The following is a 24,158-nucleotide window of genomic DNA, read 5'->3' as shown; positions in this document are numbered from 1 at the left end:
ATTGGAAGATGTTACCAAGGGAGGATAAGTGGTAGTTCTAGTATTTGCTGCATTACCACACAATGCTACAACATGTTTACAGGCCAGAGAATATGAATGGTAGCGTAGTGGTAATGTTACTGAACAAGTAATCCTGAGATCCAGGCTAGTGCTCTGAAGACATGAGTTCAAATTCCACCACAGCAGCTGCAACCTAATATTGATTAATAAACCTGGAATAAAAAGCAAATCTCAGTGATGATGAGCACGGAACCATCAGATTGTTGTAAAAACCCATCTGGTTCACTTATGTCCTTTAAGGGAGGAACTCTGCCGTCCTTACCCAGTCTGGACTATAGGTGACTCCAGGCCCACAGTATTGTGGTTGACTCTTACCGGCCCAATGAAATGTCTGAGCAAGCCTTTCAACTGTATCAAACCACTACAGAAAAATTGAAAAAGAATAAAACTGGACAGACTACCCGGCATTGACCTAAGCATGGGAAATGATGACGGCACACCCTGCCAGGATTGACTGGTCCTATAAAGTCCTCCACAGCAACATCTGGAGTCTTGTGCCAAAATTGGGAGAGCTATTGGACAATAAACACTGGCCTTGCCAGCATTGTTCCTGTCTCATGAATGAATACAAAGAAAACAGAAAACTTACCAAATCTTCCCCGAATGTACTGTGGTCTACATGCTCACCCTCTTTCCCTCCTCTCATAATGTACATCGCACTTCACACTAGAACCTTCACTTAGTGTCCTTTCGTGTACAGCCTGACATGTGATCATCTTATTAATAACTTAACGTGGAATATAAGAATATACTTTCCATTCCCACTGATGGGAGTGAATGAAGGGGCAGAAGCCAATCTCCTGAAATGTAGTGATGACCCAGATCCTGGTGTTTTCTCATCAGGCAGCATCTGGGAGCAGTAGGCTGCTGCTCCAGTGTACCAGCCTCAATAGAGCTTTGAAATTTTACACATTCAGGGAGGGGCTTCCTTCTGCCATACTCGCTTTTCCACCCCCTTTCTACCTGCTTATATCCTTATCCAATATCTCTGCTGCAACACACACTTCAACCTGTTGTTTTGAGAAGACAGATGTAACATTTTCCAAGTGATGCCAACTGATGCAAAGTGCCCTCGGCCTGCACAGGCAGGTTTCCTTTCTCATTCTTACTTTTCCCTTTTTAACTCTTGTCACGCAGGTGGAGCAAAATGAAATACACGAGTACACGAGGTGAATTGACCGACGTGAGCTTTGAGGAGGTCATTTTTTCTGGCTATGCCCCAGATGGTGGCCTTTTCATGCCTGAAGAAATCCCAAGCCTTACCTTGGCCACACTGAGGACATGGAGCGCTTACAGTTACCCCCAGCTGGTCGAGGAGATTTGCTCACTCTTCATTTCCAGAGAAGACTTGCCAAGGGAATATTTAAGCGGTAAGCTTTACTTTGTCTTATTTTTACTGTTTCCTCCCTCCTTCTCGTAAGGCCATGATGGGGCGCAGGTTCATTGCTGCCAGGCAGTCTGGAGTGACTTGCCCTTGTGCCCATTCTTCCTGCATCAGTGATATGGTGGTTCACAGAATCATGGAATAGGACAAAACTAAAGGAGGCCATTTGGCCCATTGTGCACGCACTAGCTCTTTCGAAGAGCAATCAAGCTAGTCCCATTCTCCATATTCCCTATATCCCTGAAATTTTCTCTCCTGCAAGTATTTTTCCAATTCCCTTTTGAAGGCTACTATTGAATCAGCATCCATCGCCCTTTCATGCACTACATTCCAAATCCTAACCATATGTTGAATAGAAAGAAATCCTCAAATCTCCCCTGGTGCTTTTGCCGAACATTTTAAATCTGTGACCTTTGACCCTTCCACAACTGGAAACAGTTTCTCAGTATTTACTTTGTTTAAACCCTTCGTAATTTTAAACACATTCATTAAATCTCCTCTCAGCTTCTCCTTGTATCTATAACTCCCTCATTCCTGGAATCTCCTCTGTACCCACCCCATAGCTTCACAATCCTTCCTAAGGTGTTGCACCTTGAATTGGACACAATATTCCAGCTGGGGTCAAACATTTTATGAAGGTTTAGCATAACTTGCTGCCCTTTTGTGTTCTGGATAGGCAGATTAATCTATGGAAAGGGAATAGCTTCTTGGGTCTCTTGACATTACCACTAGGACATAGGTATCCAGGATTTTGTCTTTGTTTGCTGCATGATTGTTCCATACCATGTCAGAAAGAACTCTCATTGTTATAGAGCCTCATTAGGTCCCAATGAATGATATAAAACTGTAGCCACTGATGCAATGTCGGCAGAATTTAACAGATGGTTTGAGCACAGCAAAGTCTGGAAAACAGGACATAGGAACAAAGGAGCGGGAGCAGCCATTCAGCCCATCAAGCCTGCTCCGCCATTCAATATGATCATGGATGATCATCCACTTCAGCGCTTTTTTTCCACACTATCCGCATATCCTTTTATGTCATTGCTATTTAGAAATCGGTCAATCTCTACTTTGAACATGACTCAGTGATTGAGCTTCCACGGCCCTCTGGGGTAGAGAATTCCAAAGATTCACAACCCTCTGAGTAAAAAAAGTTTCTCCTCATCTCAGTCCTAAGTGGCCTCCCCCTTATTTTGAAATTGCGTCCCCTGGTTCTAGGCTCTCCAGTCAGGGGAAACATCTCACCTGCATCTACCCTGTCTACCTCTTTAAGTATTTTATAGGTTTCAATGAGATCACTTCTCATTCGTCAAAACTCTAGAGAATACAGGCCCCGTTTCCCCAATCTCTCTTCACAGGACAGTCCTGCCATCCCGGGAAAAAGTCTGGTGAACTTTCGTTGCACACGCTCTATGGCAATAATGGGTGGGAGTTTCCGGCCCCGCCCCACCCGCTACAGGGATCGGTCACTCCCACCGAAAGCCAGTGAACTCCTGGCTGGGCTGCCGAATCTCCTGGGGCAGGTACTGCCACGATGAGACCGGAAAATCCCGGCCAATGTCCTCCCTAAGGTAAGGGGACCAAAACTGCACACAGTATTCCAGGTGCGGTCTAACCAAGGGTCTATACAATTGAAACAAGCCTTCGCTACTCCCCTCCTCAAATCATCCTGCGATAAAGGTTAACACTGCATTAGTCTTCCTGATTGACTGCTACACCTGCATGTTAACCTTCAGTGACATATGGACAAGGACATCCAGGTCCCTTTGTACATCTACACTTTCTAATCTCTTAACATTTAGGAAATACTCTGTACATCTGTTCCTTCTACCAAAGTGGATAACCTCACATTTCTCCACATTATATTCCATCTGCCATGTTCTTGCCTACTCACTAAGTCCATCCAAATACTCTTGAAGCTGCTTTACATCTTTCTCAACCACATTCCCATCTAGCTTTGTGTCATCTGTGAACTTGGATATATTACATTTGTTCCCAACATCCAAATCATTAACCTATATTGTGAACAGCTGGGGCCCAATTATTGATTCCTGTGGTACCCCACTAGTCACAGCCCGCCAACGCGAGAATGACCCATTTATTTCCCACTCCCGGTTTTCTGCCTGTTAGCCAATCCTTAATCCATGCCACAACAACTTTTATTTATGGAGCACCTTGAACCTAATAAAAGGTCCCAAGGTGCTTCACAGGAGCATTTTCAAATAAAGTATAACACCAAGACACCATGAGGAGATGTTAGGCCATATGACCAAAAGCTTGGTCAAAGAGATAGAGTTTAAGCATTGTCTTAAAGGAAGAAAAATGAGGTAGAGAGACAAAGAGATATGGGAAGGGAATTCCAGAGCTCAGGGCCTAGGCAACTGAAGGCACGGCCACCAATGGTGGAGCAAATATAATTGGGAATGCACAAAAGGCTAGAATTAGAGGATTGCAGATACCTCAGAGGGTTATGGGTTTGGAGGAGAATACAGACATAGGGAAGGGAAAGGCGATGGCAGGAATTGAAAACAAGGATGAGAATTTTTAAATTAAGGTGTCGCTTGATTGGGAACGAACGTAGGTCATTGAGCACAATGGGTGAATCGGAGAACAGGGCTTGCTGCCAGTTAAGACACGGGCAGCAGAGTTTTGGATGACCTCAAGTTTACGGCTGGTAGAGTAGCCACTCCTGGCTTTGGAATAGTCAAGTCTAGAGGTAACGAAGGCATGGATAAGGGTTTCAGCAGCAGGTGATTTGGGACAGGCATGAAGTCAAGCAATGGTATGGAGGTGGAAATGGGAGGTCTTAGAGATGGCAGGAATATGAGTGTGGAAGAAAATGCTGTACTTCCTAAGCATTGCAGTTGTCAGCCTTGATTCCCAGCTCAAAAATGATGTTTGAGGCCACAAACATCTGACACAGTGACATGAACACTACCATTGACCCAAACTTGCACAGGGACCAAATATAAGAGTGAATTTTCTCAGGCCATTTAGCATGTGACCTCTCAAAATTTATTCTGTACATTTTAAACCCATGTTCCAATTGTTTGCACCTTTCTCACCTTGTTGATACCAATATTTCTTGGCGTTGTGATTTAGAATTTTTCCACTGAAAAGGCACCAACATTTGCCAGCTTTACAGGCCTACATAGCCTCGAGGTGAGGAATGTGTAGCTGAAGGAGTTCAGGGATCAAGCGAAGTGAGCATGTGCATCAGGGGACAAGGTAAAAAAACTAAAAGTATTGTCAGCATGAATGAAGCCAGTATAACAGTAAGTGCATTAATAAGAGAATTAGTACAGAGTATGTCTAGAGGCATTAGATAAAATTAATAGTTTCAACAAGATAATAGCAAATTCCAAAGGAGAGACTAGAGATTTTTTTAGATCATGGATGGACATCTGAGACCTGTTGCTTGCAATTCCTGTGCCACGTGGGAACTTCAAGATGCTTCAGGGGAATTTTATGGAGTCAGCTGGTGTCTGGGCCGTCAGCTGAGGAGCTGGCGAGAGACCTGAGCTGCCTCCTGCTGGAAAAGTTACTACTGTACAATTGGTCCTGATAAAAGGTCATCTCGACCTGAAACATTAACTCTGTTTCTCTCCACAGATGCTGCCTGACCTGCTGAGCATTTCCAACATTTTTTATTTTTAATCCCCCCTGATCGCCATCACAGAGATGTGGCTGCAGGATGACAAGGATTGGATCCTGAATATTGAGGGGTATATGACATTCAAGAAGAATAGGAAGCTAGGTAAAGGTGGACCGGTAGCACTGTTAATCAAGGATGGCACTGGTACAATAGTTAGAGATGACCTTGGTTCGGGGGATCACGATGTCGAATCAGTTTAGGTGGAGATGAGGAATAGTAGGGGAAAGAAGCCACTAGTGGGAGTGGTCTACAGGCCCCCGAAAAGTAATCAAATGTAGGATAAAGTATACAAGAAGCAATATTGCGTGCTTGTGATAAAGGGATGGCAATAATCAGGGGTGACTTTAATCTACACATAAATTGGAAAAATCAGTTTGGCAGTCGTAGACCATGAGACCCATAACACGTTGGAGCAGAAGTAGGCCATTTGGTCCATCGATTCTGTTCTGCCATTCAATGAGATCATGGCTGATCTGATAATCCTCAACTCCAATTTCCTGTCTTTTCCCCGTAACCCTTGATTCCCTTACTCATTAAACATCTATCCATCTCCACCTTGAATATGCTTAATGACCCAGCATCTACAGCCCTCTGCGGTAAAGAATTCCACAGATTGACTACCCTCTGAGAGAAGAAATTCCTCCTCATCTCTGTCTTAAATGGGTGACCCCTTACTCTGTGATTATGCCCTCTGGCCTTCCCACAAGGGAAATAACCTCACAGCATCTACCTTGTCAAGCCCCCTAAGTATCTTATATGATTCAATAAAGTCACCTCTCACGAGTACAGACCCAACCTACTCAATCTTTCCTCTTAAGAAAATCCCTCTTTACCTGGGATCAGCCTAGCGAATCTTCTCTGGACTGCCTCCAATCCCAGTATATCTTTCCTTAGATAAAAGGATCAAAACTGTTCACAGTATTCTAGGTGTGGTCTAATTAGTGCCTTGTATAGCTTTAGCAAGACTTCCCTATTTTTATACTCCACTCCCTTTGAAATAAAGGCCAACATTCCATTTGCCTTCCCTATTACCTGCTGAACTTACCTGTGATTCATGCACGAGGACCCCCAAATCCCTCTGTGCTTCAGCTTTCTGCAGTCTTTCTCCATTTAAATAATATTCAGCTTTTCTATTCTTCCTGTCAAAGTGCATAACCTCACACTTTCCCACATGAAAGCTGAGCTATCCAAAACGATCTGGGACACTAGGCTAGGGGATAGGTCAACAGAGAAGCAGTGACAGATAGTTAAGGGGATATTTCAGGATCCTCAGAATAAGTATATTCCTACTCTAAAGAAAAATTCTAAAGGAAGGACCAATCATCTGTGGTTAACTAAAGAAGTTAGGAGAAGCATAAAACTGAAGGAGAAAGCATCCAACTCTGCAAAGATGAGCGGCAGGTCAGATGATTGGACAGGATATAAAGAATGGCAGAGAATGACTAAAAGATTAATCAGAAGAAAGAAATTAGAGTAACTAGAAATGTAAAACTGGATCGCAAGAATTTCTACAGGTGTTTAAAAAGGAAAAGAGTAGGCAAAGTGAGTGTTGGTCCTCTTGAGAGTGAGAATGGGGAGTTAATAGTAGATAATAAAGAAATGAACAAATTTTTGCTTCTGTCTTCACTTTCGAGGATACAAAAAATGTTTCAGTAATAGCTGCAAATCAAGAGGTGGAAGGGAGAGAGGAACTTGGTGAAATTGAAATCACTAGGGTAACGGTACTGAGCAAATTAATGGAGCTGCGGGCTGACAAGTCTCCGGGTCCCGATGGGTTACATCCTAGGGTCTTAAAAGAGGTGGTTAATGAGGTAGTCGATGCACTGGTGTTAATTTTCCAAAATTCACTAGATTCAGGAAAGGTTCCATCAGACTGGAAAGTAGCAAATATAACCCGTCTATTCAAGAAGGGAGGGAGGCAGTAAACAGCAAACTACGGATCAGTTAGCCTGATGTCTGTTGTGGGGAAGGTGTTAGGATCGATCAGTAAAGAGGTTATAGCTGGGCACTTAGAAAAATTCAAGGTAATCGGGAAGAGTCAGCGTGGTTTTGTGAAAGGGAAATTATGCTTAAACAATTTATTAAAGTTCTTTGAAGGAGCAACATGTGCTGTGGATAAAGGGGAGTCTGTAGATGTACTGTAGTTTGGATTCCCAGAAAGCATTTGACAAGGTTTAAAGTTATTGCGGAAAATAACAGCTTATGGTGTATGGGATAACATACTAGCATGGATAGAAGATTAGCTGGCTGGCAGAAAACAGAGAGCACGCACAAATGGGTCTTTATCAGACTGGCAGGATGTGACGAGTGTAGCCCCGCAGGGGCCTGTACTGGGGTCCCAGCTTTTTACAATTTACATTAATGACGTGGATGAGGCGGGTGAAGACATGGTAGCTAAATTTGCAGACAACTCAAGGATAGGTAGGAAAGTATGTTGTGAAGAGGACATAAGGAGTTTGCAGCCGGATATTGCTAGGTTGGGTGAGTGGGCAAAAATCTGGCAGATGGAGTGTAACGTGGGATCATGTGAGGTTGTTGACTTTGGCAGGAAGAATAAAATAAACAAAGTATTACTTAAACAGAGAATGACTGCAGAATTCCAAGGTGCAGAGGGATCTAGGTGTTCTCGTGCATGAGTCACAAAAAGTTAGCATGCGGGTACAGCACCTTATCAAGAAGGCTAATGGAATGCTACCCTTTAATATGAGACAAATTGAACATAAAAGTAAGGATGTTATGCTTCAGTTATTCAAGGCATTGGTGAGACCACATCTTGAATACTGTGTGCGGTTTTGGCCTCCTTATTTAAGGAAGGATGAAAATATGTTGGAGGAGGTTCTGAGGAGGTTTACTAGGTTGATACCTGGAATGAGCGGGTTGTCTTATGAGGAAAGGTTGGACAGACTGGGCTTGTTTCCACTGGAGTTTAGAAGAGTGAGGGATGATTTGATTGAAGTATATAATGCCTTGGCAAGGTGAATGTTGAAAGGATGTTTCCTCTCCTGGGTGAGTCCAAAACTAGGGGGCACTGTTTTAAAATTAGGGGTCGCCCTTATAGGACAGAGGTGAGGAGAAATGTTTTCTCTCAGAGGGTTGTGCAACTTTGGAACTCTCTGCCTCAGAAGGCAGTGGAGGCAGGGTCAATGAATATTTTTAAGGCAGAGGTAGATAGACCTTGATAAGCAAGGGAATCAGAGGTTATTGGGGGTAGATGGGAATGTGGAACTCGAAACAGAAACAGATCAGCCATGATCTTCTTGAAAGGCAGAGCAGGCTCGAGGGGCCGAATGGCCTACTTCTGCTCCTATTTCATGGTTAACGTAGCTGGTTTTGCAATTTTCAGACCTGATCAGCCAGGCATTCCAGAGATTTCGACACAAGGACATTGTGGAATTAGCCAGACTGAAAAACGGGCTGAACGTTCTGGAGCTATGGCACGGTGTTACCTATGCCTTTAAGGACCTCGCAATGTCATGCGTTGGACAGCTGCTCCAGTATTTCCTGAGGAAGAGGAAGAAACGCATCACCATTGTAGTAGGTAAGTGGAATATGAAGAGAGAGATTCTTCTGCCTGAAAACCTTAGAGGTTGGCTTATTTCCCTTCTCAAATCAATTTATAAATCACTGCTTGGGCTTCAGCTGCAGTATTGTGTCCAACATTGGGAACTTTAGGAAGCCTTGGAGAGGGTGCAGGGGAGATTTATTTTGAGTGGTACCAGCGATGCTGGGAGTCAATGGTTATGGGAGGCACGCGGCAGAGTGTAGTTGACCACAACCAGATCAATCATGGGCCAGAACATTCCCGTTGGCGATTTGGGGGCGGGGCCTGCTCGCCGACGGGAAAATGATGCGGGATGATGTCGGGAGGAACCCATGACGTCATCCCGCCCCATTTAAATATTCAGGAAGGCGGGCGGACAGCAAAATCAGCTGTCTGCCCGCCGACCTGTCAATGGCCAATTGAGGTCATTGACAGGATCATTAAAATAATTAAATACCTGCCCGTCCAAGCTTAAGGTTGGCGGGCAGGCCAGGAGCCCCAGCAGGAAGGAGAAAAAACATGAAACCTCATCCACTGGCAGGATTAGGTTTCACGTTTAAAAAATCTTTAATAAAGTTTATGTAATATTCATTAACATGTCCCATCTCATGTGACATTGTCACATGAGGGGGACATGTTAATAATTTTTTTATTTTGCTATTTTTGATGTTTTTTAAACTTTCACCGATATCCCTGAGGCAGCACTTAGTCTCAGGGAGCAGTGCGCTCTTTTGCGCGCATGTGTGAAACAGCGCACTGTGACAGTTGGGGAATCCCTCCCCCCCCGCCCCGCACAGGAAGCGCATAGCACTTCCCATTGGCCTGCCCACTCAAAATGGCCTGTTTCGGCAGCGGAGTTCGGCTGCCCGCCCACCGCCGAGCCGGTGGGGCCCGCCTGCCCATCGAGGGCTAAATTCTGCCCATGATCTTATTACATGGCAGAGCAGACTCAAAGGGCTGAATGGCCTACTCCTGTTCCCTAAGTCCTATGTTTAGTCAGAGACTTAGAGCAGAGTAGGTTAAGGGGAGATTAATAGAAGTATTGAAAATGATGAGAGGTTCAGATAAGAGTTGATAGGAAGAAACTGTTTCCATTGGAAGGTTTTCAATTTTCAACCCTTCAAGTGTCTAAATTACCTCCTCTTTCACCGTGACCTCTTCAAGGTCTTCTTCCTTGGTAAAGACACATGCAAGATATTCACCTGATACCTCAGCCATGCCCCTGCCTCCATGCATAAATCTACTTTTTGGTCCCTAATTGGTCCCACTCTAGACTCAGAGACGTTTACAGCACAGAAGAAAGCCTTTCAGCCCATCGGGTCTGCTCCGGTCACAAAGATCTGACTACACTAGTCCCATTTTCCAGTTCTTGGCCCATAGCCCTGGAGGCTATGGCAATGCAAGTGAGTATCTAAATACTTCTTAAATGTTACAAGAGTTTCTGACTCAACCACCCTTTCAGGTTGTGAGTTCCAGATTCCAACCACCCTCTGGGTGAAAAAAATTTCTCCTCAACTCCCCTCTTAGCCTTCTACCTCTTACCTTAAATCTCTGCCCCCTGGTTATTGCCCCCTCTACTAATGGAAAAAGTGCCTTCCTATCCACCCTTTCTATGCCCCTCATAATCTTATATATAATCTCAGGTCCCCTCTCAACATTCGCTGCTCCAAGGAAAACAACCCCAGCCTATCCAATCTCTCCTCATAGCTCAGACCCTCCAGCCCAGGCAGCATCCTGGTAAATTTCCTCTGCACCCTCTCCAGTACAATCACATCCTTCTTATTACACTCCTCCTCTTACCACCCATTTACTCTTTATCGGCCTGTAGAATTCTTCTGAATTCCCTTTTTGTTAGCTGCCAGTCTCTTCTCTCAAGCTGAATTTCCTGTGGGGGGGGTGGTTCTGGAGGGGGGGAGTGAAAGGGCTCAGCGCCTTAGCCGAAATGGCACTGGAGCCCCGAATCCTTAAGTCCAGCCCCTGAGAAGAGCATCCATCAATTTTGTCAGGGGTGAAGGATGAGGGAAAACCAGGGAAACTTGGGAAATGTCTGGTATGGGCCCAGACTGGTCTGGTATACCTTAAAATGGAACTCCAGTTTGGACCCGTTCCAGTCATTTCCAAGTTTGATTGCTTTTTCATTCTGGGAGGGGCGGGTTGTACTTTGCACATGCGTGTTTCATGGAGGCATCGGCAAATTTAGAAGTGCAGCTGCCTCCACTCAGAAGCGATTTTCATCCCTCAGGTTTCTGAATCATGGCGCGTGGGCTTTACACATTAGAGGAGAAGGTCTAAACTTACGGGAATCTTTTGGAGAGCTTTAGAAACATTCACCAAGTGCCACAGACCTCCACAAGTTCAATCACAGGTGTGCGGCTGACACCCAAGGGAGGGTGGGGCCTGTGGCCTTGGAAGGGCAGATATTTTTCCCCTCCCATGACTCGGGCACCTCGGTGGCAGGAAGGAGAGTGTGTAGGAGAAGGGGAGAGTGTGTAGGAGAAGGGGAGAGTGTGTAGGAGGAGGGAAGAGTGTGTAGGAGAGGGGAGAGTGTGTAGGAGAAGGGGAGAGTGTGTAGGAGAAGGGGAGAGTGTGTAGGAGAAGGGGAGAGTGTGTAGGAGAAGGGGAGAGTGTGTAGGAGAAGGGGAGAGTGTGTAGGAGAAGGGGAGAGTGTGTAGGAGAAGGGGAGAGTGTGTAGGAGGAGGGAAGAGTGTGTAGGAGAGGGGAGAGTGTGTAGGAGAAGGGGAGAGTGTGTAGGAGAAGGGGAGAGTGTGTAGGAGGAGGGAAGAGTGTGTAGGAGAGGGGAGAGTGTATAGGAGAAGGGGAGAGTGTGTAGGAGAAGGGGAGAGTGTGCAGGAAAAGGGGAGAGTGTGTAGGAGAAGGGAAGAGTGTGTAGGAGAAGGGGAGAGTGTGTAGGAGAAGGGGAGAGTGTGTAGGAGAAGGGGAGAGTGTGTAGGAGAAGGGGAGAGTGTGTAGGAGAAGGGGAGAGTGTGTAGGAGAAGGGGAGAGTGTGTAGGAGAAGGGGAGAATGTGTAGGAGGAGGGAAGAGTGTGTAGGAGAGGGGAGAGTGTGTAGGAGAAGGGGAGAGTGTGTAGGAGAAGGGGAGAGTGTGTAGGAGAAGGGGAGAGTGTGTAGGAGAAGGGAAGAGTGTGTAGGAGAAGGGGAGAGTGTGTAGGAGAAGGGAAGAGTGTGTAGGAGAAGGGGAGAGTGTGTAGGAGAAGGGGAGAGTGTGTAGGAGAAGGGGAGAGTGTGTAGGAGAAGGGGAGAGTGTAGGAGAAGGGGAGAGTGTGAAGGAGAAGGGGAGAGTCTGTAGGAGAAGGGGAGAGTGTGTAGGAGAAGGGGAGAGTGTGTAGGAGAAGGGGGAGTCTGTAGGAGAAGGGAAGAGTGTGTAGGAGAAGGGAAGAGTGTGTAGGAGAAGGGGAGAGTGTGTAGGAGAAGGGGAAAGTGTGTAGGAAAAGGGAAGAGTGTGTAGGAGAAGGGGAGAGTTGTAGAAGAGGGGGAAAGTGTGTAGGAGAAGGGGAGAGTGTGAAGGAGAAGGGGAGAGTGTGTAAGAGAAGGGGAGAGTGTGTAGAAGAAGGGAAGAGTGTGAAGGAGCTTAGGTCTGATCCGTTGGTTGTGGAATTGCTTAGCCCTGTCTGTCACTTGCTGCATATGCTGTTTGGCACACAAGTATTCCTGCATTGTAGCTTCACCAGGTTGATACCTCATTTTAGGTATGCTTGGTGCTGCTCCTGGCATGCCATCCTGCACTCTTCATTGAACCGGGTTTGATTGCCTCGCTTGATGGTAGTGGCAGAGTGGGGGATATGTTGGGCCATAAGTCTGAAGATTGTGGTTGAGTACAGTTCAGCTACTGCTGATGGCTCACAGTGCTTCATGGATGCCCAGTCTTGAGTTGTTAGATAAAAACAAAAAACTACTGCGGATGCTGGAAATCCAAAACAAAAACAGAATTACCTGGAAAAACTCAGCAGGTCTGGCAGCATCGGTGGACATTCTGTTTTTGTCTTGAGTTGTTAGATCTGTTCGAAATCTATCCCACTTAGCACAGTGGTCGTGCCACACAACACGATGGAGGGTATCCTCAATGTGAAGACAGGACTTTATCTCCACAAGGGCTGTGCGGTGGTCACACCTACTGATACTGTCATGGACAGACACATCTGCAGCAGGCAGGTTGGTGAGGATAAAGTCAAGTATATTTTTCCCTCTTGTTGGTTCCTCACCACCTGCCGCAGACCCAGTCTAGCAGCTATGTCATTTAGGACTCAGCCAGCTCGGTCATTAGTGGTACTATCGATCCACTCTTGGTGATGGACTTTAAGTCCCCAACCCAGAGTACATTTGCACCTTTGCCACCCTCAGTGCTTCCTCCAAGTGGTGTTCAACATGGAGGAGCACAGATCCGTCAGCTGAGGAAGGGCGGTACGTGTTAATCAGCAGGAGGTTTCCTTGCCCATGCTTGACCTGATACCATGATACTTCATGGGGCCCAGAGTCAATGTTGAAGGCAACTCCCTCCCAGCTGTATACCACTGTACCGCCACCTCTGCTGGATCTGTCCTGCTGGTGGGACAGGACATGCCCAGGGATGGTGATGGTGGAGTCTAGGACATTATCTGTAAGGTATGATTCCCTAAGGATGACTATGTCAGGCTGTTGCTTGACTAGTCTGTGAGACAGCTCTCCTAAATTTGGCACAAGCCCCCAGATGTTAGTAAGGAGGACTTTGAGCTTGCCATTGTTGTTTCCAGTGCCTAGATCGGCGCCGGGTGGCCTGTCCGGTTTCTTTCATTTTTACAGACTTTTTAACACTTGGATACAACTGAGTGGTTTGCTAGGCCATTCAGTGGTTTGCTAGGCTAAGCATGCAGGTGCAGCAGGCGGTAAAGAAGGCAAATGGTATTTTGGCCTTCATAGCGAGAGGATTCAAGTACAGGAGCAGGGATGTCTTGCTGCAATTATACAGGGCCTTGGTGAGACCATACTTGGAATATTGTGTGCAGTTTTGGTCTCCTTACCTGATGAAGGATGTCCTTGCCTCAGAGGGAGTGTAGCAAAGGCTAACCAGACCGATTCCTGGGATGGCGGGACTGACATATGAGGAGAGATTGAGTCGTTTCGGATTATTCGCTGGAGTTCAGAAGAATGAGGGGGGATCTCATAGAAACCTATAAAATTCTAACAGGACTAGACAGGGTAGATGCAGGAAGAATGTTCCCGATGGTGGGGGAGTCCAGACCCAGGGGTCACAGTCTGAGGATACGGGTAGACCATTTAGGACTGAGATGAGGAGAAATTTCTTCACCCAGAGAGTGGTGAGCCTGTGGAATTTGTTACCACAGAAAGTAGTTGAGGCCAAATCATTGTATGTTTTCAAGAAGGAGTTAGATATAGCTCTTGGGGTGAAAGGGATCAAAGGATATGGGGAGAATGCGGGAGCAGGCTATTGAGTTGGATGATCAGCCATGATCGTAATGAATGAGGAGCAGACTCGAAGGGCCGAATGGCCTACTCCTGCTCCTATTTTCTATGTTTCTATATTTCAGAGGGCATTACCGATCTGGAGTCACATGTAGGCCAGGCCAGGTGAGGACAGCAGATTTCCTTCCCTAAGGACATTAGTGAACCAGATGGGTTTTCATGACAATCGACAATGATTTCATGGTCATCATTAGACTTATAAATCCAGATGTTTATTGAATTCAAATTCCACCATCTGCCATGGTGGGACCCAAACCTGGGTCCCCAGGGCATTACCTTGGGTCTCTGGATTACCAGTTCAGTGACTTCTGTCCCCTAAATGTTCCCCTACTGAATCATGATCCTCTTGGCCTACCTCATTCCTGAGAACCAGGCCCAGCAATGTTTCCGTTCTCATTGGATTGAAAACATAATCTGTTGTTGACAGGTTGTCTTACGAGACATTGGTTTCTTACTCTAGAAGAGATCTTAAAGGGGGCAATGGTCTTCCCTTCAAAATACCTTTATTTACATTACTAACTGTATGCAGTGTTGTTGGACATCAGGTTGGACATTAGCTACAGCTTCTCTCTAAGGTGCTTCTCGCTCATTTTCTCTCAGTGAGTGACATCACTATGACATAGATCCTTAGCTACATGCTCAGTTGCTATTATTAGAGTTAATCCTTTACACATACTGTTGTAGAAAGTTCTACTGAACACACTCCAGGAACCCTTGCCTCTATCTTCCCTTTGCACTTCTACAATCCCAATCTGTTTTTGCATAATTAATATCTCCCATTATAACTACTCTACAATTCTAGCTTTGGGTCCTGACAATATTCCGGCAATAGTACTGAAGACTTGTGCTCCAGGAATTGCTGTGCACCTAGCCAAGCTGTCCCAGTACAGCTCCAACTCTGGCATCTAACCAGCTATGTGCAAAATTGCCTAGGTGTGTCCTGTACACAAAAAGCAGGACAAATCCAACCCGGCCACTTACCACCCCATCATCTACTCTCCATCATCAGCAGAGTAATGGAAGGGGTCATCAACAGTGCTATCAAGTGGCACTTGCTTAGCAATAACCTGCTCACTGACATCCAGTTTGGGTTCTGCAAAGGCCAGTCAGCTCCTGACCTCAGTACAGTCTTGGTTCAAACATGAACAAAAGAGCTGAACTCCCAAGGTGAGGTGAGAGTGACTGCCCTTGACATCTAGGCAGCATTTGATTGATTATGGCATCAAGGAACCCTAGCAAAACTGGAGTCAATGGGAATCTGTTGAAAAACTCTCTGCTGGTTGGAGTCATACCTAGCACAAAGGAAGATGGTTGTGGTTGTTGGAGGTCAGTCATCTCAGCTCCAGGACATCACTGCAGGAGTTCTTCAGGGTAGTGTCCTAGGCCCAACCATCTTCAGCTGCTTCATCAATGACTTTCCTTCCATCATAAGGTCAGAAGTGGGGATGTTTGCTGATGATTGCACGATGTTCAGCACCATTCACAACTCCCCAGCTACTGAAGTAGTCCATGTCCAAATGCAGCAAGATCTGGACAATATCCAGGCTTGGGTTGACAGGTGGTAAGTAACATACCCGCCACACAAGTGTCAGGGAATGACCATTTCCAACAAGAGAGAATCCAACTATCGTGCCTTGATGTTCAATGGCAATATTATCACTGAATCCCCCACTATCAACAACCTGGGGGTTACCATTGACCAGAAACTGTATTGGACTAGCCATATAAATACTGTGGCTACAAGAGTAGGTCAGAGGCTAGGAATCCTGCGATGAGTAACCCACTTCCTGACTCCCCAAAGCCATCTACAAGACACAAGTCAGGAATGTGATGGAAGACTCCCCACTTGCCTGGATGAGTGCAGCTCCCACAACACTCAAGATGCTCGACACTATCCAGGACAAAGCAGCCTGTTTTATTGGCACCACATCCACAAACAGAGGAGGTTTACCAGGATGCTGCCTGGTCTGGAGGTTATTAGCTATGAGGAGAGGTTGGAGAAACTCAGATTATTCTCACTAGAGCGACGGAGATTGAGGGGCGACTTGATAGAAGTTTACAAAATTATGAGTGGCATGGACAGAGTAGATAGTCAGAAGCTTTTTCCCAGGGTGGAATTACTAGGGGACATAGATTTAAGGTGAGAGGAGAAAACTTTAGAGGAGATGTGGGGGAAAGTTTTTTACACAGAGGGTAGTGAGTGTCTGGAATTCGCTGCCAAAGGAGGTGGTGGAAGCAGGTACGATAGTGGTGTTTAAGAGGCAGCTTGACAAATACATGAATAGGATGGGAATAGAGGGATACGGACCCCGGAAGTGCAAAATGTTTTAGTTTGACAGGCAATATGATCGGCGCAGGCTTGGAGGGCCGAAGGGCCTGTTCCTGTGCTGTACTTTTCTTTGTTCTTTGTTCTATTCACTCTCTCCACCACTAACGCACAGTAGCTGCAGTGTGTACCATCTACAAGATGGAATGCACCAAGGCTCCTTTAACAGCACCTTCCAAATCTATGAGCACCACCATCTAGAAGGTCAGATAGATGGGAACACCACCACCTGGAAGTTCCCCTCCAAGTCACTCACCATCCTAACTTGGAAATATATCGCTGTTCCTTCACTGTCATTGGGTGAAAATCCTGTAACTCCCTTCCTAACAGCACTGTGGGTGTACCTACACCACATGGACTGCAGCGGTTCAAGAAGGCAGCTCACCACCACCTTCTCAAGGGGCAATTAGGAATGAGCAATAAATGCTGGCCCAACTAGTGAAGCCCACATCCCATGAATGAATTAAAGAAAACCTGGCACTTCCCTGTAATTTCCTTGCAGATTTGTTCCTCTACACCTTTCCTACAAGTTGTTGGTCTATAGACTACACTGAGCAATGACTTTGCACCTTTTTTGTTCGTTCGCTCTAGCTAAATTGATTCTCTCCTTGGCTTCTCTGGGTCATCCTCTTCCTCCAGCACTGCAATGTTCTCCTTAATCAATACTGCCACCCTTCCTCCTTTTCTTCCTTTCATATCTTTCTTGAATACCTTCTATCCAACAATATTTTATATCCTTCTTTAAGCCAGGTCTCTGTTATCACCACAGCAGCATGTTTCCATGTAGCTATCTATGTTTGCAACCTTACAATCTTATTTACCACACTTCACACATTCACACGGGGCATTCCACATGATTCTACAAGCTTAAGATGGCATTAAATTCAAGTAGCAGTATCCGACTGGTAGGGCAAGTGCTAAAAAGTTTACAGACTAGCATGTAAGGAATCACTCGGATTGGTACTGCAGATACTAGTTGATGTCTGCATGGCCACCAATTGCATTTATGCACAAACAACCCAAAATATAAGTTAAACATATCATCTGGTTTTACCACTTGCAAATACTGACTAATATAGCTAATTTTATTAATTAGTTTTTGAGTAGATCTGACTGCGTGGTTGCATCTCACTAGGTGGTTAGCCACAAGGAAAGCATCTTTCTGTAATAGTGACTAATCATTAATAAGGACCACATTCCAAGCATTTTTTATTTCTAATAGCCACCACTGTCCTGTGCAATCTTTTTACTTCTTCTGAAGCATTCAATACAAGGTCCTACATACACTTTCTTTATTCTGTATGCATATTGCAATGACATTAAGGGAAGAATTTTCTCCCCGTCGGGGGTGGGGGAAGGTTGGGTGGGAGTGGGTGGGTGTGTAGCCGATCGCCGATCGCCGCCCACGATTGGCTGCACGCCGCCATTTTACGTGGGTGGGCGAATTAAGGCCCTCCCAGCATGACGCGCACCGGGAAGCGCTCAGCGCTACCTGTACGGGCGGGGGGAGTAGGCTGAGTCAAGGCACAGAGCTGCCTCAGGGAGATTAGTTTGATTTTTAAAAATTTAAATAAAGGAAAAAAAAAATTTAGGACATGACAGTGTCACATGAGCTGGGACATGTCTATGAATTTTATTCAAAATTTTTATTTGAAGTTTAAAAACCTTCATGAAACCTCATCCCGCCCTTGGATGGGGTTTAATGATAAATGCAAAAGCCGCCTGGGGTCTTCGCCCGACCACCGCCAACCTTAAGGTTGGACAAGCAACTCAGTTAATTCTTTTACTTGGAAGTTAAATGGCCTTAATAAGCCTTTGACGGTTCAGCAGGCGTGCAGCAGGCTCCAGTGTGCGCCCGCCAAACTGAAGATCTGAATGACGCGCGGTGACCGCGTGCGATTTTACTCCTTGGCAAGTGGGGCCTGCCCCCACTCACTGACCCGAAGACTCTGGCCTAAGATTTGTCTCTCACTCTCCTACACTCATTAACTCTTTCTTAGGTATTTAAATTATTAATTACTCATCAGTAATGACTTGCACTTACATAGCACCATTAATGTAGTATAGCGTCCGATGGCGCTTTCCAGGAATGTAATCAGATTCAGACAAAAAAGAATGGACATCGAGCCAAGGAAGGGGACTTGACCAAAAACTTGGTCAAAGAGACTTAAGGAGAACCTTGAAAGAGGAGATAAGGAGGGAATCCCAGGGCTTTGGGTCTAGACAGCTGAAGGCATGGCCACCATTGTGGAGCACAGGAAGTGAGGGCTGCTCAAAAGACCAGAATTGGAGGAATGCAGATCTCTTGGAGAGCTGCAAGAGATGGGAAGGGTGAGACCAGGGAGGGATTTGAACACGTTATTGAGGATTTTAAGTTTGTGTCATTGGTAGCGTCGGAGCCAATGTAGGTTAGAAAGCACAACGTTAATGAGTGAACTAGATTTTTTTAAAATTATTCTTTCATGGGACGTGGCTGTCACTATCAAGGCCAGTATTTGTTGCCCACCCCTAACTGTCCTACTGTCCTTGAACTGCGTGCCTTGTTAGACCATTTCAGAGGACAGTTAAGAGTCAACCGCTTTACTGTGGATCTGGAATCACATGTAGGCCAGACCAAGTAGGGATGGTTGATTTCCTTCCCTAAAGGACATTAGAGTATGAACAGCAGATTACAATGCACTGAGTTTTTGAAACATAATCATGGTCCTTGATTTACGATGTTTTCTTTCTATTCTGATTGCTGCCCGGCTCCATGAAGGTGTTACATTTTGGAAGGTCAAACCAAGGTAGGACATACACAGTAAATGGTAGGACATTGAGGAGTGTGGAGGAACAAAGGGGTCTGGGAGTTCAGATACATAATTCCCTGAAAGTGGCGTCACAGGTAGACAACGTTGTAAAGAAAGCTTTTGGCACACTGGCCTTCATCAATCAAAGTATTGAGTATAGGAGTTGGGATGTTATGGTGAGGTTGTATAAGACATTGGTGAGGCCAACTTTGGAGTATTGTGTGCAGTTCTGGTCGCCTAACTACAGGAAGGATATCAGTAAGATTGAGAGAGTGCAGAGAAGATTTACTAGGATGTTGCCGGGTCTTAAGGAGTTGAGTTACAGGGAAAGATTAAACAGGTTAGGACTTTATTCCTTGGAGCGTAGAAGAATGAGGGGAGATTTGATAGAAGTTTATAAAATTGTGAAGGGTATAGACAGAGTAAATGCGAGTAGGCTCTTTCCACTTAGATTAGGAGAGATAAACACGAGAGGACATGGCTTTAGGGTGAAAGGGGAAAGGTTTAGGGGGAACATTAGGGGGAGTGGTGAGAGTGTGGAAGGAGCTACCATCTGACGTGGTAAATGCAGGCTCACTCTTAAGTTTTAAGAATAAATTAGATAGATACATGGATGGGAGAGGTCTGGAGGGTTATGGACTAGGTGCAGGTCAATGGGACTAGCGGAATAATATTATGACACAGACTAGAAGGGCCGAATGGCCTGTTTTCTGTGCTGTAGTGTTCTATGGTTCTATGAAGCTTGGGCCATTAACTCCAATAAAGCAAAAAGTAATCAACTTCATCTCAACCACAGGAACATCAGGAGACACTGGCAGCTCTGCCATCGAGAGTATCCGGGGCATGGACAACATGAACATCATCGTGTTGCTGCCACATGGTCGCTGTAGTCTAATTCAAGAGTTGCAGATGACGACCATTATTGAAGATAATGTCCATGTGTTTGCAGGTTCGTGAATGTTTCCCATTCCTCACATTGACATTGTAAGGTGAATTTAGGAAGTCCTTTTACATTGGCAATAGCTTGCACAGTCACCACATACTGGATAATCGTGTGCTGCCCATTGAGAGATTGACAGATGGAAAATCAGAGGCAAGCAGACCTGGATTTTCCGACGTGCCTTGGCTATTTGTGAAGTCCTGCCAATGGCATGGGGCCACACTATATCCAATATTTTTATTGGACATATAAAGGAGAAAGCAGGAATTTTCATTTAGATAGAATCTCTGGCAAACTCCGACACCCCAAAGCACTTTACAGCCAATTAAGTATTTGAAATATTTGCATTGCTAATGGGGAAAAGAACAGGGGCGTGGGAATAATTGCTGGCCCAGGCCCAATGGGCCAAAGGGCCCCCTTCTGTGCTTTATAATTCTATGGGGATAAAATTGGGCTGTGCCAGCAATGCTACAAGGACTCCTAGCGAATCAGCAGCCACCCCGCCAATATTTATTTTCCATTGACTTGGAAAATATCGCCATGATTTTTAATTTCAAACTCTGACAGTGAGACTCGGAAACAAATATCCAAGAAGAGACCGGACTGCAGTTCTGTGGTCTTCCGTGGAAACAAAATCTGGTGCAATGGAAAACTCAACATATATTTAACATATAGCCTGCATTTTGCTGCTGGTGTCACCCAGTTTCTCCCCTTTCTATCCTGTTGATCTGCGCTGTATTCAGGGCAGTGGCAATAGCAAAGGGCAAGATCCTGTATTTCACCTGCTGTGATGTAACATGTGGGTTAATCAAACTTGTTACATTGAACAGTAGCTAGGATTCTATATTCATTTTCCTTTAGTTGGAGACGCAGACCAATCACACCATACATTTTACCTCATTATGAAGCAGTGTTAGCATTGCACAATCGCAAACTACTGTAGAATCCCAGTTGAAGTTAGTGGCATAAAGGTAATGTCACTGGGCTAATAATACAGAGACCTGGGACCTCTGAGGACATGGGTTCAAATCCCAACATGGCAGTTGGTGGAATTTAAATTCAGTTAATAAATCTGGAATATAATCTGGAAATTATAAAGCTAGTCTCAGTAATGGTGACCATGAAACTATCATCGATTGTTGTAAAAACCCATCTGGTTCACAGAAGTCCTTGAGAGTAGGAAATCTGCTATCCTTACCTGGTCAGGCCTACATGTGACTCTTAAATACCCTCTGAAATGGCCTGGCAAGTTATTGATGGGCAACAAATACTGACCTTGACACCCACATCCCAGGAAAGAATTTTTAAAAACTCAGACAGGAAATTATTCAGTTGAGGAAGATTGTGTAAATTTGCAGGAGAAAAAGGTGCATAAAAGAATTACCAGAATGATACCTGAACATAGAAGTTACCAAGGATTGAACAGGCTGGAGCTCCTTTCTCTAGAAAAGAGTGGTGGCCTGATAGAGATCTTTAAGACAGTGAAGGAGTTTGATAGGTGTTGTGAGTTGTGGCCGAGCTGGTACTATTGTTAGAGTTGATCAGCAAACACTCCTTTGGTGGAAACTTTTAGTTTATTTACAAAGGCACTCAGCAACAACTACACAACTTCAAACTCTATCTTTACACTACTAACTACTAACTACAGAGGTAGCCTGCGCTATTCTCGTTTTGGACACTAAAGGCCATGTGCTCTTCCTTAACAAGCATTATTCTTAAAGGTATATTGCAGGGTAAATAAAACCATAATTACCATATCCCTCCCCTTTTACTCAGGTATACATTTTATATTTACAAGTACAATTTTCTCAAGACAACAAAATATTTACACTGGTAAGTAATTTACAAGTTCAGTCTTTCTGTGGTTTCCTTATGCGTGTAGAACGTCTCAGTTCTACAACTTCAGATGCTTTGTCAGGAACCTCCTTTTTCAGAGTTGCCTGAACATCAGGTGCTTCAGTATCCTCAACTCTTACAGGAACATCGGACATATCTGTACTGGGTTGAGTTCTCTCAACAGGAAATGCTGATCCGGTTGTGAATACTGGTGGAATCAATTCTTGGTGATTTGTTTCTCTCTTCCTTAGATTGTCCACATGTCTCCATATGACTCCGCCTTCTACCTTCATGTGGTAAGATAGAGGCCCACAGTCACTGCACTTATTTCACCCAATAACCACTTTGGCCCTTCTCCAAAGTTCTTCACATATACCATCTTTCCCACAGTAAATTTCTTCTCATGACTATGCCAGTCGTGTCTAGTTTTCTGACTTCCCTGACTCCTTTCCACCTTCCCTCCTAAATTCGGCATTATTAAGCTCAGTCTGGTCCTGAGATGGTGTTTCATCAATAACTCCGCAGGTGTGACACCTGTTGTTGTGTGAGGGGTGATCATATAATGGAAAAGAAAGCGTGCTAGCTTGGTTGCTGAGGAATTTCAAGTTAGCTTCTTCAAGCTTGGCTTAAATATTTGAACTTCCCTTTTAGCCAGTCCATTTGAGGATGAGTGGTGCGGTGAAGTTTTTACATGAGTGATACCGTTGAGGCTGATAAACCGTTGAAACTCAGCACACTAATGCTGTGCTGTTATCAGAAACGATTGCTTCTGGTAGTTCATTAATGGCAAAACTTTGATGTAGCTTCTTAATTGTAGCTGTTGACATTGATAGCTTCACCTAATATATATATCCATCCATTTTGAATGGGCATCGACATTGAGCAGAAATATTGTTCTCATGAAAGGTCCCACATAGTCAATGTGTAAACGCACCCATGGTCTTCCTGGCCACTCCCAAGGGTGTAACAGAACTGTTGAAGGCAACTTTTGCAGTTGCTGACATTGCACACAATTCTTCACTAAACTCTCTATTTCAACATCCATCCCAGGCTGGGTGCTATGGTCTTCACTTGGGAAATTCCTGGATGTGCGCTGTGGAGTTCAATTAAAAGTGGCTCTCTTCCCTTTGGAGGAACTATCACTGTTGCTCCCCACAATAAGATGCCTTTCTGGCTGGTTATTTCATGACTTCTGTTAAAATACAGTTTCATTTAATCAGATGCAGGCTCTTGTGAACAACCATGAAGCACTTGTTCTCATACTTGAGATAGGGCTTGGTCTAGTTCCTGGGGAACTGGGACACCCTCATCAATTTCTTGTAAAGGCAAATGACTAAGTGCATTGGAACTTGCTATTTGATTTCCAGGCCAATGTAGGAAAGTGTACTCGTATGCTGCCAGGATTAAAGTCTTATTTGTGTTCCTGTTTCTTCTATCTACATGCTTTCTTCTTTCTAGCACTGGCTTTAATCTCGGCCTTCTTCAACTTTCATATTGGCTAGCCTTCTTTCAGATGTGAGCTTGACTTGAGTGAGCTCTGTGGTTGAGTCTCCCAAAGTTTCATAATTGTCTGCTTCTTCGAAAATTCCTCAACTTTTGTATTTGTTTGCTGCCTCCTGGAAATTTGAGCATTGTTGTGTCTTCTGTGACAACTCATCCTTCAGTTTATTCAGAGAAGCGTTGAATTCTTTCTGTTTCTTTTCGTACTTTTCTAGAGGTACAAACTTTGACCTGCCGGAATCTTGTAGTGTGAAAAGCTCGTTTAGCAGGTTTTCTTTTTCCTTTTGGAGGTTGCTCACCTCGTCTAGAACTCTGTACCCAAGTTCCTTCTACTGTTCTTCCATGCTTTGATTTAAGACAGCCTGCACTTCTTCAGGTTGTTGAGTCCTTACACACTCCTTTCCCAAAACAGGAACCCTTCCAGCTTCCTTTTGGAATCTCAGTGGCCACTCAAGATCAATTTCCCTTAGCCAATTTTGTCCGAGGAAGCTGGGTCCTCTGCCTCTCAATACTAACAATGGTAGCTTTACCAATTGATTTCCATAATGGACAGTTACTCTGCTTATGCCTCTGACTTGAATGTCTTCACCCATGTATGTTGTTAATTGGACAGTTATTTCTTCTAAATTTAATTAACGATCCCCATTAT

The 24,158-nt window shown here is 44.9% G+C and overlaps 1 protein-coding gene across 1 annotated transcript in view; it reads left to right on the top strand.

Moving 5' to 3' along the window:
* thnsl2 (threonine synthase-like 2) overlaps nucleotides 1-24,158 on the top strand; it is a 41,092-nt gene that overhangs the window by 2,285 nt on the left and 14,649 nt on the right. Inside the window, exons 2-4 of the mRNA XM_078554401.1 lie at nucleotides 1,198-1,430; nucleotides 8,443-8,637; nucleotides 20,030-20,182. Coding sequence (XP_078410527.1) covers nucleotides 1,208-1,430; nucleotides 8,443-8,637; nucleotides 20,030-20,182 — 571 coding nt within the window. The 5' untranslated portion in view covers nucleotides 1,198-1,207. The remainder of the gene's footprint in view (nucleotides 1-1,197; nucleotides 1,431-8,442; nucleotides 8,638-20,029; nucleotides 20,183-24,158) is intronic.

The sequence above is a fragment of the Cetorhinus maximus genome, chromosome 1 (genome assembly GCF_964194155.1).
Source record: "Cetorhinus maximus chromosome 1, sCetMax3.hap1.1, whole genome shotgun sequence".
Classification (NCBI taxonomy): domain Eukaryota; kingdom Metazoa; phylum Chordata; class Chondrichthyes; order Lamniformes; family Cetorhinidae; genus Cetorhinus; species Cetorhinus maximus.
The sequence above is the reverse complement of the archived record's forward strand: the minus strand, read 5'-3'. Positions and strand labels throughout refer to the sequence as shown.